General features: G+C 42.3%; 1 protein-coding gene across 5 annotated transcripts in view; it reads right to left on the bottom strand.

Annotated features, from left to right (window-relative positions):
- Positions 1–6,695: 6,695 nt before the first annotated feature.
- Positions 6,696–12,695, bottom strand: part of megf11 (multiple EGF-like-domains 11) — a 136,040-nt gene continuing 130,040 nt past the window's right edge. For all 5 annotated transcript variants that reach the window (XM_053885215.1, XM_053885218.1, XM_053885219.1 and 2 more), the window contains 3 exons: positions 12,077–12,121; positions 9,313–9,519; positions 6,696–8,462 (listed from right to left, as the gene is read on the bottom strand). In XM_053885215.1, the coding sequence (XP_053741190.1) occupies positions 8,278–8,462; positions 9,313–9,519; positions 12,077–12,121 (437 nt within the window). In that variant the 3' untranslated portion in view covers positions 6,696–8,277. The remainder of the gene's footprint in view (positions 8,463–9,312; positions 9,520–12,076; positions 12,122–12,695) is intronic.

Raw genomic sequence — 12,695 nt, 5'->3', positions numbered from 1 at the left:
CCCACAGCCTCTTAGTAGTGGCTGGGACTGATGTCTCTTAGGAAGCAACAGCAAACCCTGCCTGAGCTTGTTGCTAGCTTCCCAGTTAGAGATTGTCTCGCTGAGAAGCAAAACCTGTCTGCCACTCCCCCTCTCTCGAGGACCATGGACCTGTTTTTTGGTCTTTCAAATACATTGTGTATTCAGACCCAGTACTCTGTTTTAAAATATCCAATATTTAATGTATTTTGTTTATTTCAATAAAACATAATCAGATCTTATTAATTCTGATCTGTGTTTTCAAAGAGTGAATCGCTTTTAATAATGAAGTAAAGAGCAAGAGTGAGTATTTGGATGATAGAGTTTCATATAAAATCACAGATCAAGTGAAACTATGATGAAGCGGAATGTCAAGCGCTAACACCAGGGGCCAAACACAGCCCAGGTCAGAATTTGACTGTCTAAAATGTCTTTCACTGGCTTGTTTTAGCTAGAAATAAAGGAAACAAAATATCCTTTTGGTTTTTGTGGGGACTTTGAGATTGCTTTGGAGGTTGAATTGAACTCACTTAACTCTATATTTGGTGTCAATCAATGCCAAATATGGAGATATATTGTCACCAAACATCTGCAGTCAGTTTTTACAATGATAACTCTCATGGCATCAAAGACACATACGCTTACATCCTTTTGTTGAATTATCTTCCTTCTCCCTCTTTTTATTTTTTTTTTCTTGGACATTTTAACATGAACAGTTAAGTGCAAATTAAATTCTCAAGTCGCAACACCAAGTGTTAGAAGGTTGTCAAGTCATGGGGCACAGAAATTCATTCACCAAATAAACACTGAATTAAAAGTCATTTCTAGATCTGGGGTGCACATAAAGTGATTCCAGACGTCATGAGTTGGACACACAGTGTTTTCCTTAAAAGATGCAAGACTTCACCAATGTTTGGAATTTACCTCAAAAAATAGAAAAGCTTTCTCTGGATGGATTCAATTTCGAACCATCCAAACTTTGCAAAAGAGATCATAAAGCATTCACATTGAGAGCGACATCCTAAACATCCGGTGCTGAAAGATGCAAAAGAAAACTGTCTTCACCCAGTAAACGGCTACATTTTCACGCTAACTGTTGCTGCTTTGTTCGAGCAATTACAGCAATAAAACAAGGTGTACACTAACTTTCACCAGCACAGCTCATTTTTCAACATGATAACAACAAGAACTGACCTCTGCCGTGAGCGCAATTAACCAAAATAAAGCAAGACGGGACAGAAACACTCCTCTCTCCTCTCAGTTGAAATAAATCAAGCCCCAGAAGCAGACACCAAAAATGTTCAGCATCCAGGTGCCGTCTCCACGGAATTAACCATCAGTATGTCTCAGTTACAGCATTTAGAGCTACAGCCTCTCGCCGCCGGCGTCTGCCGTGAAAAACAACCTCAGCTGTTTGGTGTATCTGACAGGATGAGAGCAGGAGAAAGGATTACGCCCGGGGCTTGCATTAGTCAAGAGAAATCCCGGCACTTCCACTTGGCCTCTGTGATAAATAACAATGATTTAATTTCCTCAGCATGTCGCCGAACATACCTGGTTTTTATTCAACGTCAGAGTGTCTAATTCCATATGAGCACGGTGACACCAAACTCCAATTTATACAACAGTGGAGGCAACAAATGAACTCTGCATCATCATGGACGGGCTGTTCCGCCCGGAGCATTTCAGCGCAAACTCCATTCACATCCCACTTTTCCTGTGATTGTAAATGAAAGGAAGAAATCTGATACCCGCCTACTCGATGGGCTGATTCCACCCGAGTTAATATCTGTGAGATGGTAAGGTATTCAGAGGTGAAGAGTGCTCCCAAGTCAACAGATCATTACGCTTCAATTCCATGCTCCACAAGTAGAAATCCATTTTAAAATTAATTCTTTCAATGTTTCATGAGATTGAGAATGTGTCTGAAATTTGTTCTAATTGGAACACCTGTGAGATTCAACCACCGCAAATGAAATAGATTTGAATGTAGAAGAATTTTACTTCCAATTGATCCAGATTTTTGGAGGATGCTATCAGATTAATGCAGTTTGACTGGACATTTTTTGTTGTATCCAAGTCTTGCATGACACTGGTCTTACAAACTTGTTCAATCACAAAAAGCTATCACGTGAAATTGAGTAGAGATGTTTTGTGTACTAGTAGTTGAAAAAAAAAATGCAGATGTTCATGACACATACAGGGTCATGCGACTGACTGACATCTCTCCAGAAGTGAAGAGGTGCCCGGTGCGTGTCCAGCTCTGAATGTGTGCTTCTGTGCAGTTTGGCTGTGACAAAGTCATAAACCAAGTAACGCTCTGTCCCAGACTCGCCTCATCCCTGTCCCAGCTCCAGCCCACAACAGGACATCAAACCCTGGAGTGAGCGCTCCAGCCTCGGAGGTGTGGAGAGCGAGCACCTCCCCTGTGACACTCTACCACGGTCCAGTGTGGAGACAGGAAAGGTTTTACACCTCAATATGAAGAAAAAACACTCAGTAAATGTAGCTAACGGGACACGTCTACATACGTAGGCTGCGTTATACACAATAACAAAGTGCATCGTTGGTCAGCTGATCGGTCCGTGCACGTTATGTTTTTTTCGGGGACGTTCGAGTTCTGGATTTTCGTTCAAAATCCGCAGCAAACAAAAGTTGAAATTTTTGTTTGAATTCCGTGACGTTCGAAAACCGAGGTACCACTGTATAATTACAATGTTATTATTTCTAGTTATTTTGTATTTTGGAACCTCAAATTGATGCTTAACCTCGTGGGGACTGGCAAAAGATCCACACAAAGAGGTCTGGTCCCCACAAGCATAGCAATACAAATTTGCATGGACACATGCACTCAGGTTTGTCACACCACTTTGTGGGGACGGCTCATTGCCATAATGCTTTCCCCAGCCTCTCACCCTAAACCTAACCATCCAAACCAAATAGATAAGTTTAACCACGTCTCTGAGCCAAACTTAAAGCCTTATCCTCAAATTGAGGCTCAACCATGTGAGGTCCTATGTTTTTTATTTTTCATCTTAATCTCAGTCAGCTGTGAGCATGGTTTCTGGGAGTTGCACGCTTTATTACTTAACATACGATAATCTGTTATATATTCTGTTAATTGTCAGCAGCAGCAGACGTGCTTCCTTTTTCCTTAATGCATATTTCATAGCAGACATTTTCCTGAACCAACATGTAAATGGGTGCAGACGGGCTGATTTAGTCTGAGAGAGCCTTCCTGCCGACGTGATGACTCAGCTGAGAGACAGCGCCCCAACAGCACAAATCGTTTTTGCATCAAAAAGAAGCTGCAGCTATTTAGTTGCATGTCATGCTGGGAAGCAATTTTGACTTCCCTACAGTTTGAACTCCTCCACTCTGTGTATAAGAAGCAGCTCTCAATTTGACATTTATTAAGCAAAATGATTCTCAGTGCTGTCGCCGTCTTAATTCTCCTCACTTTCACATGAATAATTGCTGCTGTGGCTGGATATTCAACAAGCTGTGCAGTCTCGATTTCCAGCGTCGTGTCCGCTGACCATCAAGAGCTGGTCTGAAGTATGTGACCTTTTCCATGAAATGAACCCTTCAGTCAAGTGTCCACATGAAAACACCAGTCTCTGGTGTCTCGTCGTTCACCAGGTACAAAAACAAAGATGACAAGTGTTGGATGGAGGCTTTTTGTCTGTGTTCATCTGTCGCCTAAATGTTTTTTTATGTTTTTGTTTTATGTTTGCTGTTGCTATCTGTGCATCTTTGTTGTCTGGTGTGTGTCTTTGATGTTTTTGTTGTCTCTGATGGCTTCGCTATTTCTGCCTCGACACGTTGAACTTCCCCACTATGGAACAAATAAATCACAGGTAATCTTAATAACCTGCTTGTTTTATTTCATCTGTCTACTTCTCTCTCCGCATGAGCTTCTCCTTTCCTTATGCACACAGGTGGAACCTGTCTGCAATCAAGCCCTGCACCTACTGGAACCAGTGGATTCCAGACTTGCGAGCCAGACTGTCAGTGTTTCCTGACCTGGTAAATGGCTCCCGATCGTCGTATCCTTCTTGCTGGAGATATAAATCTTGGACTGTTGGAATTAGATTTTGTAATTTTCCCTCTTTGTCTCTGTGTATCTTTCTGTGAGTTCTGTGTTTGTTTCAGATTCTTCTGCCCCCTTGGTTGTGCTTGGTCATTCCCCAGTTTGGTGGACATTTGGACACAATTCTTATTCTTTATCTACTCTCACAAGTCGATACCTTGCTCCTGCACCGTACCATGACACTAGTGTTACTCTGTCAGACAAATGTGGGACATAAACAATGCTGATACAAACTATAGATCAATATTTTAACTTTGCTCCACATGAACCAAACATGGCTGACTCCCCTATTGGATGCGTTAAGCTTGCTTGCGGCGTTCGTTCTGAGATAAAGAACTGTTTGAGAGTTACACTGTCATCATCCAACATCAAAGACGACGATTTTCCTCCTGAATCTCCTCGTACCTAAAACAGCCTACATCTTGTGACGGGTTGATGAGGCTTCATGAAACAGTGTGTTATTTCCAGTGGTCACTCTCTGCTCTAAAATCTTCGGATATGACTTGCACATCAAATATAAACCTAGAGCACCACCTCCTGAGCTCAGAAAATCCAGACATAAAACCACATCAACCGATCACCACCTATGTTCTCTTAAATATATACAGGGTAGTGCGAGTCACATCAAAACAGTGGGTTGTTTGTGCTTCAGTATAACTTGTGTTGGGAAAACATCTTCATACTTGTGCAGAGGCACAAGATATAACACATGGCACACCATGCCAATGTGCTTTAATCACCTCCTGAAGGGGTGTCAAATGAACAGAACCAAACCAAGTTAAGACAGTTAAAAGTGGCTGTTTGTATGAAGGAGTGATTCCTGCACTTTCGACTTTTTCTAAAGACGAGTTCAGTTGGCTTTAATATGAGGAGCTTTGTCACTGGAAGGTTCCAGGTGCAGTTTAGCATGTTGTAAGCAGAAGTTTTTGTGGCACTGCCATGGTGACGGCCTTCTCTGGTTACCAGCTACAGATTCTTTATACAGTAGTGCATCTTGCAAATAATTCTTCAGCAGCTGATGTTATTTGTGTTTTTTCCTCCCCCATGTGCCAGTTTCCCTCAAAGTTGACGCTAAAATTTCTCACCCTTGCTGACACCTGCTGGGTTTTGTACCTAGAATTGACACCCTCACATATACTTTTATATCCACGCTTTTGATATGTCTGATGTGAACACAAAACCAATGAACAGGTTTTAATTAAATGCAAGGAAATGTTGCTAATTTGGTCTTCTGAAAATCTTAAAATTCACAAATCATTTAAAGATGGGTTTCTCTCTGAGCAGCTACTGGAGCTCTCCTTCCTCGTGCCCACTGTGTTCCTTATCACGACTCTCACCAAATACAGTCCCGATGAGCTTTACTAGTTATTTCTATTGTTCTTTATCTTTTTAAATACATTATCATTTCAGTACTTGTTTTTCTTACGGATTCCATTAAAAAAAAAGTAATAGTTTGTGTGGAAACGATAGGACGATAGAAACAGTTTGGACAGTCTTTGGACCATTCTGCTCTGTCCCGAGTTTTTCATGTATCTTTAGACTTTACACAACAGTCAAGCCAAAAGAAATGATGAGCTCTTCAGACCTGAGCACCTCTTCTCACTTTGGCTTCCTACTGCCATCTGCTGTCCATTTAAGCTTAATGCTATCTGCAGTATTTCAAATGCTAAAAAAGTATCAAATGATATCTAAAGATAAATAAAACAATGATATTGGGTTAAAATATAGGTATATAATCGGTCTAAGTTTGGCTTGCCAGAGGTCCTACGTCTACTTCTCTAGTCACATTGATTGTTCTCTTTTATTTACCCCGGCTGAACAGCGTGAATTTAGGTTGGAGTATGTACAACATATGAGTCCCTGTCTGGACATGCCACAGTCCAGTCTGGATATTAAAAGATGCCAGTTTTATAATTCAATAGATATGTCAGTGTTTTGATAAAATTGAGATTTATGTAAAATGTTTATATTATATATATATATATATTTATATATGTGTGTGTGTGTGTGTGTGTGTGTGTGTGTCAAATCTATAAATGAAAAACGCCACTGAGCAGATCAACCATCTAATGGCCAGGTTTCAAAAACAACACAGTATTTGACACGCGTAACTGATTGCTGTGCCGGGCCGTGAAAGTTTCACGGCACCAGTGATTTGTTAAAAGTTTGGCAGACTCCGTGTTTCTGCACTGCAATTTTGCTGACGCCTGTGACGCGAGTGCAAATCGCACCGACATGATGGTGTGATGTGTTCTGCACTTCAGGGTCACCCAATACAGCGACGACAAGGCAGCAAGCACAGCAGAGAGGGAGGAGATATTGAGGCGTTAAGTGGCAGTAAACGAATATCTCGACACTCTGCTGTTTGGCTGCTTTGTTGCTGAAATTGTCAGGTTTTGTTTTACATCTGTTGGGGGTTAAATGAGTCAATCCAGACAAAGGTACTTGCAGAAGTAGTGAATTGAGCAATGTATTGCAAGCTCATTTTAAAGCACAATGACAATTGATTGAAAGACTGTATGTACATATGTTTTAGAGAATGATGTCAGCAGCACTGTAGTCAAAATAATGTCGCTTAGATTCCAGACCAGACCAAGTTATTTTACTTGTCCGGTGGAATGTGCTGATGAGAGTTCAAGAACCAGAGCCTGCAGGTGAAAGGGAGACGGGAATGAACTGTTAATTGGTCCAGCTGCTCCGACTCACCATGATATTATTGACCCGATGGCAAGAGCCTTCTCATGACAGAAAAAAAAAAAACCTTTAATGAACCAAAAGAAACAAGCAGCATCGATAACTGGGTGAGCAGTTACAGCCAGTCACAAAGGTCAATGATGGAGTCATATTGCACAAAAGCAACACACTATCTGGGCATCGATTGTCAATATGTTATTGCTTCTACACAGGGTAAGATGAGATTGTGACTTAATAAATTCATTTTAATAAATAACAATACAGGGATACAAACAAAAACTATCTTTTTTTAAAAATCTTTTTTTTGTTGTTGTTACATGAGTGTTTTACAATAACTGCAGGATAATCGAAGTCTGGAATCTGTTGTGATAAAATATTATTTTCAATTTACAGAGTGACAGAGACAATTAAAGTAGTTTTCAATAAAACAGTTCACAAAATGACATTAATCATCTCACAAGAAGATAAATTGTATGTTATCTACATCGGTGGGTTTCCATAACCTGATCATGCTCATATTTTTTAAGCTCTTGTGTCACACTGACAAAAAGAATAAAAAAAAAAAACAAAATAAAAAAATCACCATCACTTAATAAATTTGTAGAAAATGGCGGAACATAAAACACATTTGCAAGGAAATTTAATTAAATAAACAAATACATAAATAAATGGATGAAATAATTACCAGAATGAAGTAGAGAAACATGATACTTTTATATTTACTCTGCCGCAAAACAAACTTTGTTGAGCTCACTACACCATATGATATCCCCTGAAGCCCCTCAAGTGCAGACCAGTGTCACATTTATAGTAATTATTACCAAAAATAGTACACATTATTGATAATGATGATAATTATAATATAATAACGGACCATTACACTATTTTACTATGTTTCCATGCTTTCCCATTTTAGAATGATCATCATGATTTATACTGTTGTCCTCATATATATATATATATATATATATATATATATATATATACATATATATATATATATATATATTCGTTTTCACAGAGGACAAATTGTCCCTCTGTTTGGGGGACCATAATAATCACATGGCTGCTCTATTGTAGTAAACTTATATCGTGAAAATGAGCAAGTGAATTGCTCTTCTCTCTTTTAAATAATCCTCTCCACGCAGGTCAGCCAGAGTTCTCTTCGTACCCAATATGTTCCACTTCAGACGTTCCATAAAGAGCCCGGCCGTCATTAGCGCTATCAGTCATACCAGAAAATGAAGAGGGTGAACATTTGCTGGTGTGTGGGACACTCTTTCTTCCCCTCCATCCACAAGAGTGTGAGGAAACCAGAGGCAGCCGGCTCCATTAGGGGTGTGACCGTCCATCCATCACGATATTTCAGTACATACCACACACGGAGACAGACGGAGAGCCTTTGGTTGTGATTTGGCTGGATGTTGCCGGACTCCCTGCGGACTGTCGGGACAGGGTGGACAGTGTGTCTTTCAGAGCAAGGAGCTGGGACTCTCTGGGGGTGGTGGTGGTGGTGCTGATGTGTGTGTGGGGCTGTGGCGCATGGGCAGTATGTCATAGTGACTGGGAATGTGGCTGCTGCGGGGGAGGTCATAGGGGTTCTGGGAGAAGCCAGTAGCCATTCCATTGGGTCCTTGCAGGACACTCACCGTTGGTTCTGTGGTAGTCAGGGGACAGAATGCAGGAAAAGTTAGGAGGGGATCAGGGGGGAGTAGAGGTCAGACGATCTGATGGTGAGCTGAATGGCTGCTGTATGTTGTAAACAGGCACGATGAGTGTCATCCTCAAGCGTCACATTGGTTTCACAAATCATTTTTAGCAACACACGCTCACTCCCAAGGCATGAAATAGGGACTTTTTTCAAGTTGATGTCTGTGTCCGATGTTGATGTCAGCCTTCTGCGGTACGTCGACCCATTCAGGCTTTCATTTGACCCACGCTCCATTCCATTTCATATCCTGCGGCTGTGCGTCACAAATAAAGAAAGACAGAGTTTGGACTCTACTCTACTCTACGAACCACCATATGCTCCAGTGATTTGTAGTAAGGGGGAGTCACATAAGGTGATACATGCAGTGATGAGCGCTCTCGATCATATCCTCCCAAAAGCCTCACTGGGAACACCTCACGGGAGGGGAAACTTCTGGCTCCATTGAAACACCTACGCATCACTATACACCATGAAAGGCCGGCTTTGTCATCAACATAGGACACAAATATGCACTTGAAAAAAAGTGGCATTTGACAGCTTGCTAGTGGGAATGAGTTGTTTTTGGCAGTTCAGATTTTAAGGATTTAGATGTGAAAAACACTTTCAACAAACCATGATCAGTCCACCTTTAGTGAATTAGGCACAGGCAGAGAAATAACGGCGGAGCATGCAGACCGCAGGCAGCTCACGTCTGTTCAGTGCTAGTAGAGTCTGGACAAGCGTGCGGTTTGACCCGACCGCTCAGGAACTGCAGGACCGTAAGGCGTCCCGCACACCAGTGCTACAACACACTCACCAACTTCATAGACATTCCTGGTGGCGCTGCCCAGAAGGGTGGCCGTGCCTCCAAAGGGCACCTCGCGGTGAGAGGGGGACTTCATCTCCACGTAGCTGCTCTCTGTGTGTTTACAGGTCAGCCCGGGAGGGTCTCTGATGGTGGCGTAGGGGTTCTCGCTATTCAGAGAGCAGGAGCTGTTGGTGCATAACGTTCCCTTGATGTAATCTGCAACAAACGCAAAGAAATAAATTCAAACAAACTGCAGCAACGATCGCATCTCTTTCTTCAGTGCAGCTCAAGCGCTTCGTATCACTCCTTAAATCTCAGAGGTGTCACCCAATGCTCCCTCACCTCAGTCGCACAGAAGCATTCAACAGCACCTCCACAGAGTAAGTCATTGTCTAACCCACAACACAGCGTTGTTTTGCAACCCCCTGCCAGCCTCTGTATCAGTCAACCAGTTGGCTCTAACTTCACAAAGAGGATTATGGAAGCGGGAGTGTGGAATACGCTGCAGATGTGCATCATCTCGAGAAAAACAGGTGGATAATCGATGGCAAAGGTTAACAATGGTTGGCAAGAGAGCCTGATGATGAGATCGGCGTCTTTCTGCGGTGGAGAAGAAGCTCGATCTGGCCTCTTAGGAGTGTTGTGGTTGCCAGCAGGTGACATGCAAAGATTGCTGAAGCTCTATACGTCGGTGGTGTCAATGATGCATCTCTTCTTGATGAGCGAGGCCCAGGAGTGAGTCGCCACATGCTGACCGGGCGGAATAAATGCCTGCTTTTCCACTCAACATTTTGTCCAAGCAAAACCATCTCACCTGAATCAATGTTAACCGAATTCCATCTTTCAACAGCACCTTCCATGCAGAAGCTGCAGGGAGCCCAACTAAACTAGACTATTTAACTTTCAATTTATTTTGATTTCACAGCTGCGGTATGGTTTCATTTTGTCAAAACCAATTTGTTCATGCGGTTTGGTTCTTATATTCTTGGGGTTTTATAAGATGAGTTTTAAAATTGGGTTTGTGTTGAGTTTTGGGGACAAGACGGCGATTGTGTAGAAATGATGCTTAGCATGGATTCTTCCAAAGAATTAGCCATCTCTCATATTTTGGCTAAAATACAGCTTTAACTCACTAACTATTTTTTGAAAGACAACACTTTTGATGTCCTTGTGTGCCCCTGAATTTTCAATTGATAAAACCAGAGGTCTCGAACTCCATTACCCCGGGGGAGCCACCAGAGGCAAAGTCTCAGTGTGGTGGGGCCGGAGCAGGTCCTGAGTCACATACAGTTGGGAAGCTATTACGTACGTGGCTGATGAAGCTTCTTCAAAAGACCTAATCTAGGGGACCTAAGAAGTAAGGACCTTGTGAATGTTATTTTTTTTTTCCGTCTGATCATATTGTTTTGGGACAACTTCCCGCTCCTCGCGCGGTATTGCACTGTGAGCGCCGGTGTATCTGTGTTGCGGGACCCATCACTATGGATGATTAATCTCCTGACCATGGACGTTTTTCTGTTTGAGTTTTTTTCTGATTCATCTCCTTTGTTTTACAGTATGCGTGTGCCTGTTCTCCGTGGTTCCTCTCCCCCAAACCTGTGGACTTATTCCGTGCCCTGGACTCTGGTTTCCTTCCCGCCGTTTGCGCTCATGGCCACTTCTTTCTGGACTGTTTAATTTTATTTATTGGATTCTGTCTCCCTTTGGTGTTGAGGTTTTGTATCATTTGTTACTCCTGCCTCCTTCTAGCGTAAAAGTTGAGTGTACTTCTGTTTGTGTGTAGTATTTTGGTTTGCCTCCTTCTAGCGTAGAAGACGAGTGTAATTCTGTTCTTGTATAGTATTTTGGTTCTATGTTTTCCTGTCACCTGGCGTAGAAGTTGAGTGTAATTCTGTTTGTGTGTTGTATTTTGGTTCTTTGTTTTCCTGCCTCCTTCTAACGTAGAAGTTGAGTGTAATTTGGTTAGTTTTATTATTACATTTGTTGGACTTAACTCCAGTCGGTCTCCTCCCTGTTGCTGGTGGGTCACCCGTTACAATAACATTATGACTTCAGATTCCACTCTATAGTCAGATTGTTTCTTGTCGCTATTAAGTGACAGCGTTTACAGAAATGACCCCGTCATAGATCCACTTCACTTCTAATCCCCCTTTCAACTTTATTTTGTTGCTGAATGAAGCCCCAGAAGTGGGAATATATTTTGTTTCAAACCATGCTCAGAGCCATGTCCAGAGTCACGGATAAAAACAACCATCATGCTTGATTTAAACAGGTATTAAACAGCCATGATGAGAAGTTCTAGTCTCATTTCGAAAGCTGGCTCTGACAGGTGACTAATCCTAATCCAAGTGGAAATGGGCACGAGTGTGACGACTCAACAGTCTCATCAGTCTGATAAAAGGGCCTCATTAGAGGCATCAGCAAAGCTCCTCCAGACCACTCCTCACACCCCTGGGTCCCACCGACGCAGCCGTGTGGGAGACACAATGTCGTGCCGGGCACCGAGCCACGGAGAGCAATTACCGTTGGAACCAAATGTCAGTTCACAATGATCTCGTCTGAGAGTTTTTCCCATAAATCATAGCGAATATAAGGATGTGGGATTAAGGGAGGCAGAAAATGTCTCTCTCTGAGGGGAACAGACACCGGATCGGCAAATTGATACACGAGCTGTTGAACATAAAAGGATTTATTATCCGCGCGATGGTAGACTTGGCAGAAGCGCACACACAGATAGGCACTTACACACAGCTGTTTCAAGGAATTTATTTACCTTTTCGGGAGCCTCTCTGTGCTTGTGTGTCTCCCTGTTGAACATCTGTCACAAATGTCAAAACATTCAAGTCAGTAGATGCATTCACATTAACAGCCGGCTGACAGGACAGCGCTAATGAAGTTACACGCCAGCATGTCTTCCTTTGTGATTGTGAGGATTAATTGACTTGTTGATTTGCTTGCACTTGGACTCCCGGGAGGGAGACTCACAACAGCGACGGGATTTGCGATTAAGAACCAAGAGCAACAAACTTGAATGGATAAATCCAGATTATCTTGCGAAAATCCCTTGAGAATGGTACAGTCTCGAAGGCGGTGCAGAATGGTACCACACAACCACCACCCAGACTCCTCAGGTCCGAGTTTTGAGACTATTCTGATGAGTTGGATGTGAAACTGAAGGATCAACCTAACTTCCTTTTTCAAATTTCCCTTCCCGGAGGAACCTCTTTTGATAGGCATTGCATTCCTGTTACCTCAGAAGCGGGAAGTCGAGGCTGGGAATTACATCACAGCAGAGTTCAAGTCAGGAAGAAGAAACACAAATTTCCCAAACATATTTGTTTCTTTCACCATATTTCATTGATGTAAAATCCATACTTCCTCTTGGGAAGTCA

Source organism: Synchiropus splendidus, chromosome 14, assembly GCF_027744825.2.
Source record: "Synchiropus splendidus isolate RoL2022-P1 chromosome 14, RoL_Sspl_1.0, whole genome shotgun sequence".
In the NCBI taxonomy this organism is placed as follows: domain Eukaryota; kingdom Metazoa; phylum Chordata; class Actinopteri; order Syngnathiformes; family Callionymidae; genus Synchiropus; species Synchiropus splendidus.
This window is presented reverse-complemented; position numbering and strand designations above follow the sequence as displayed.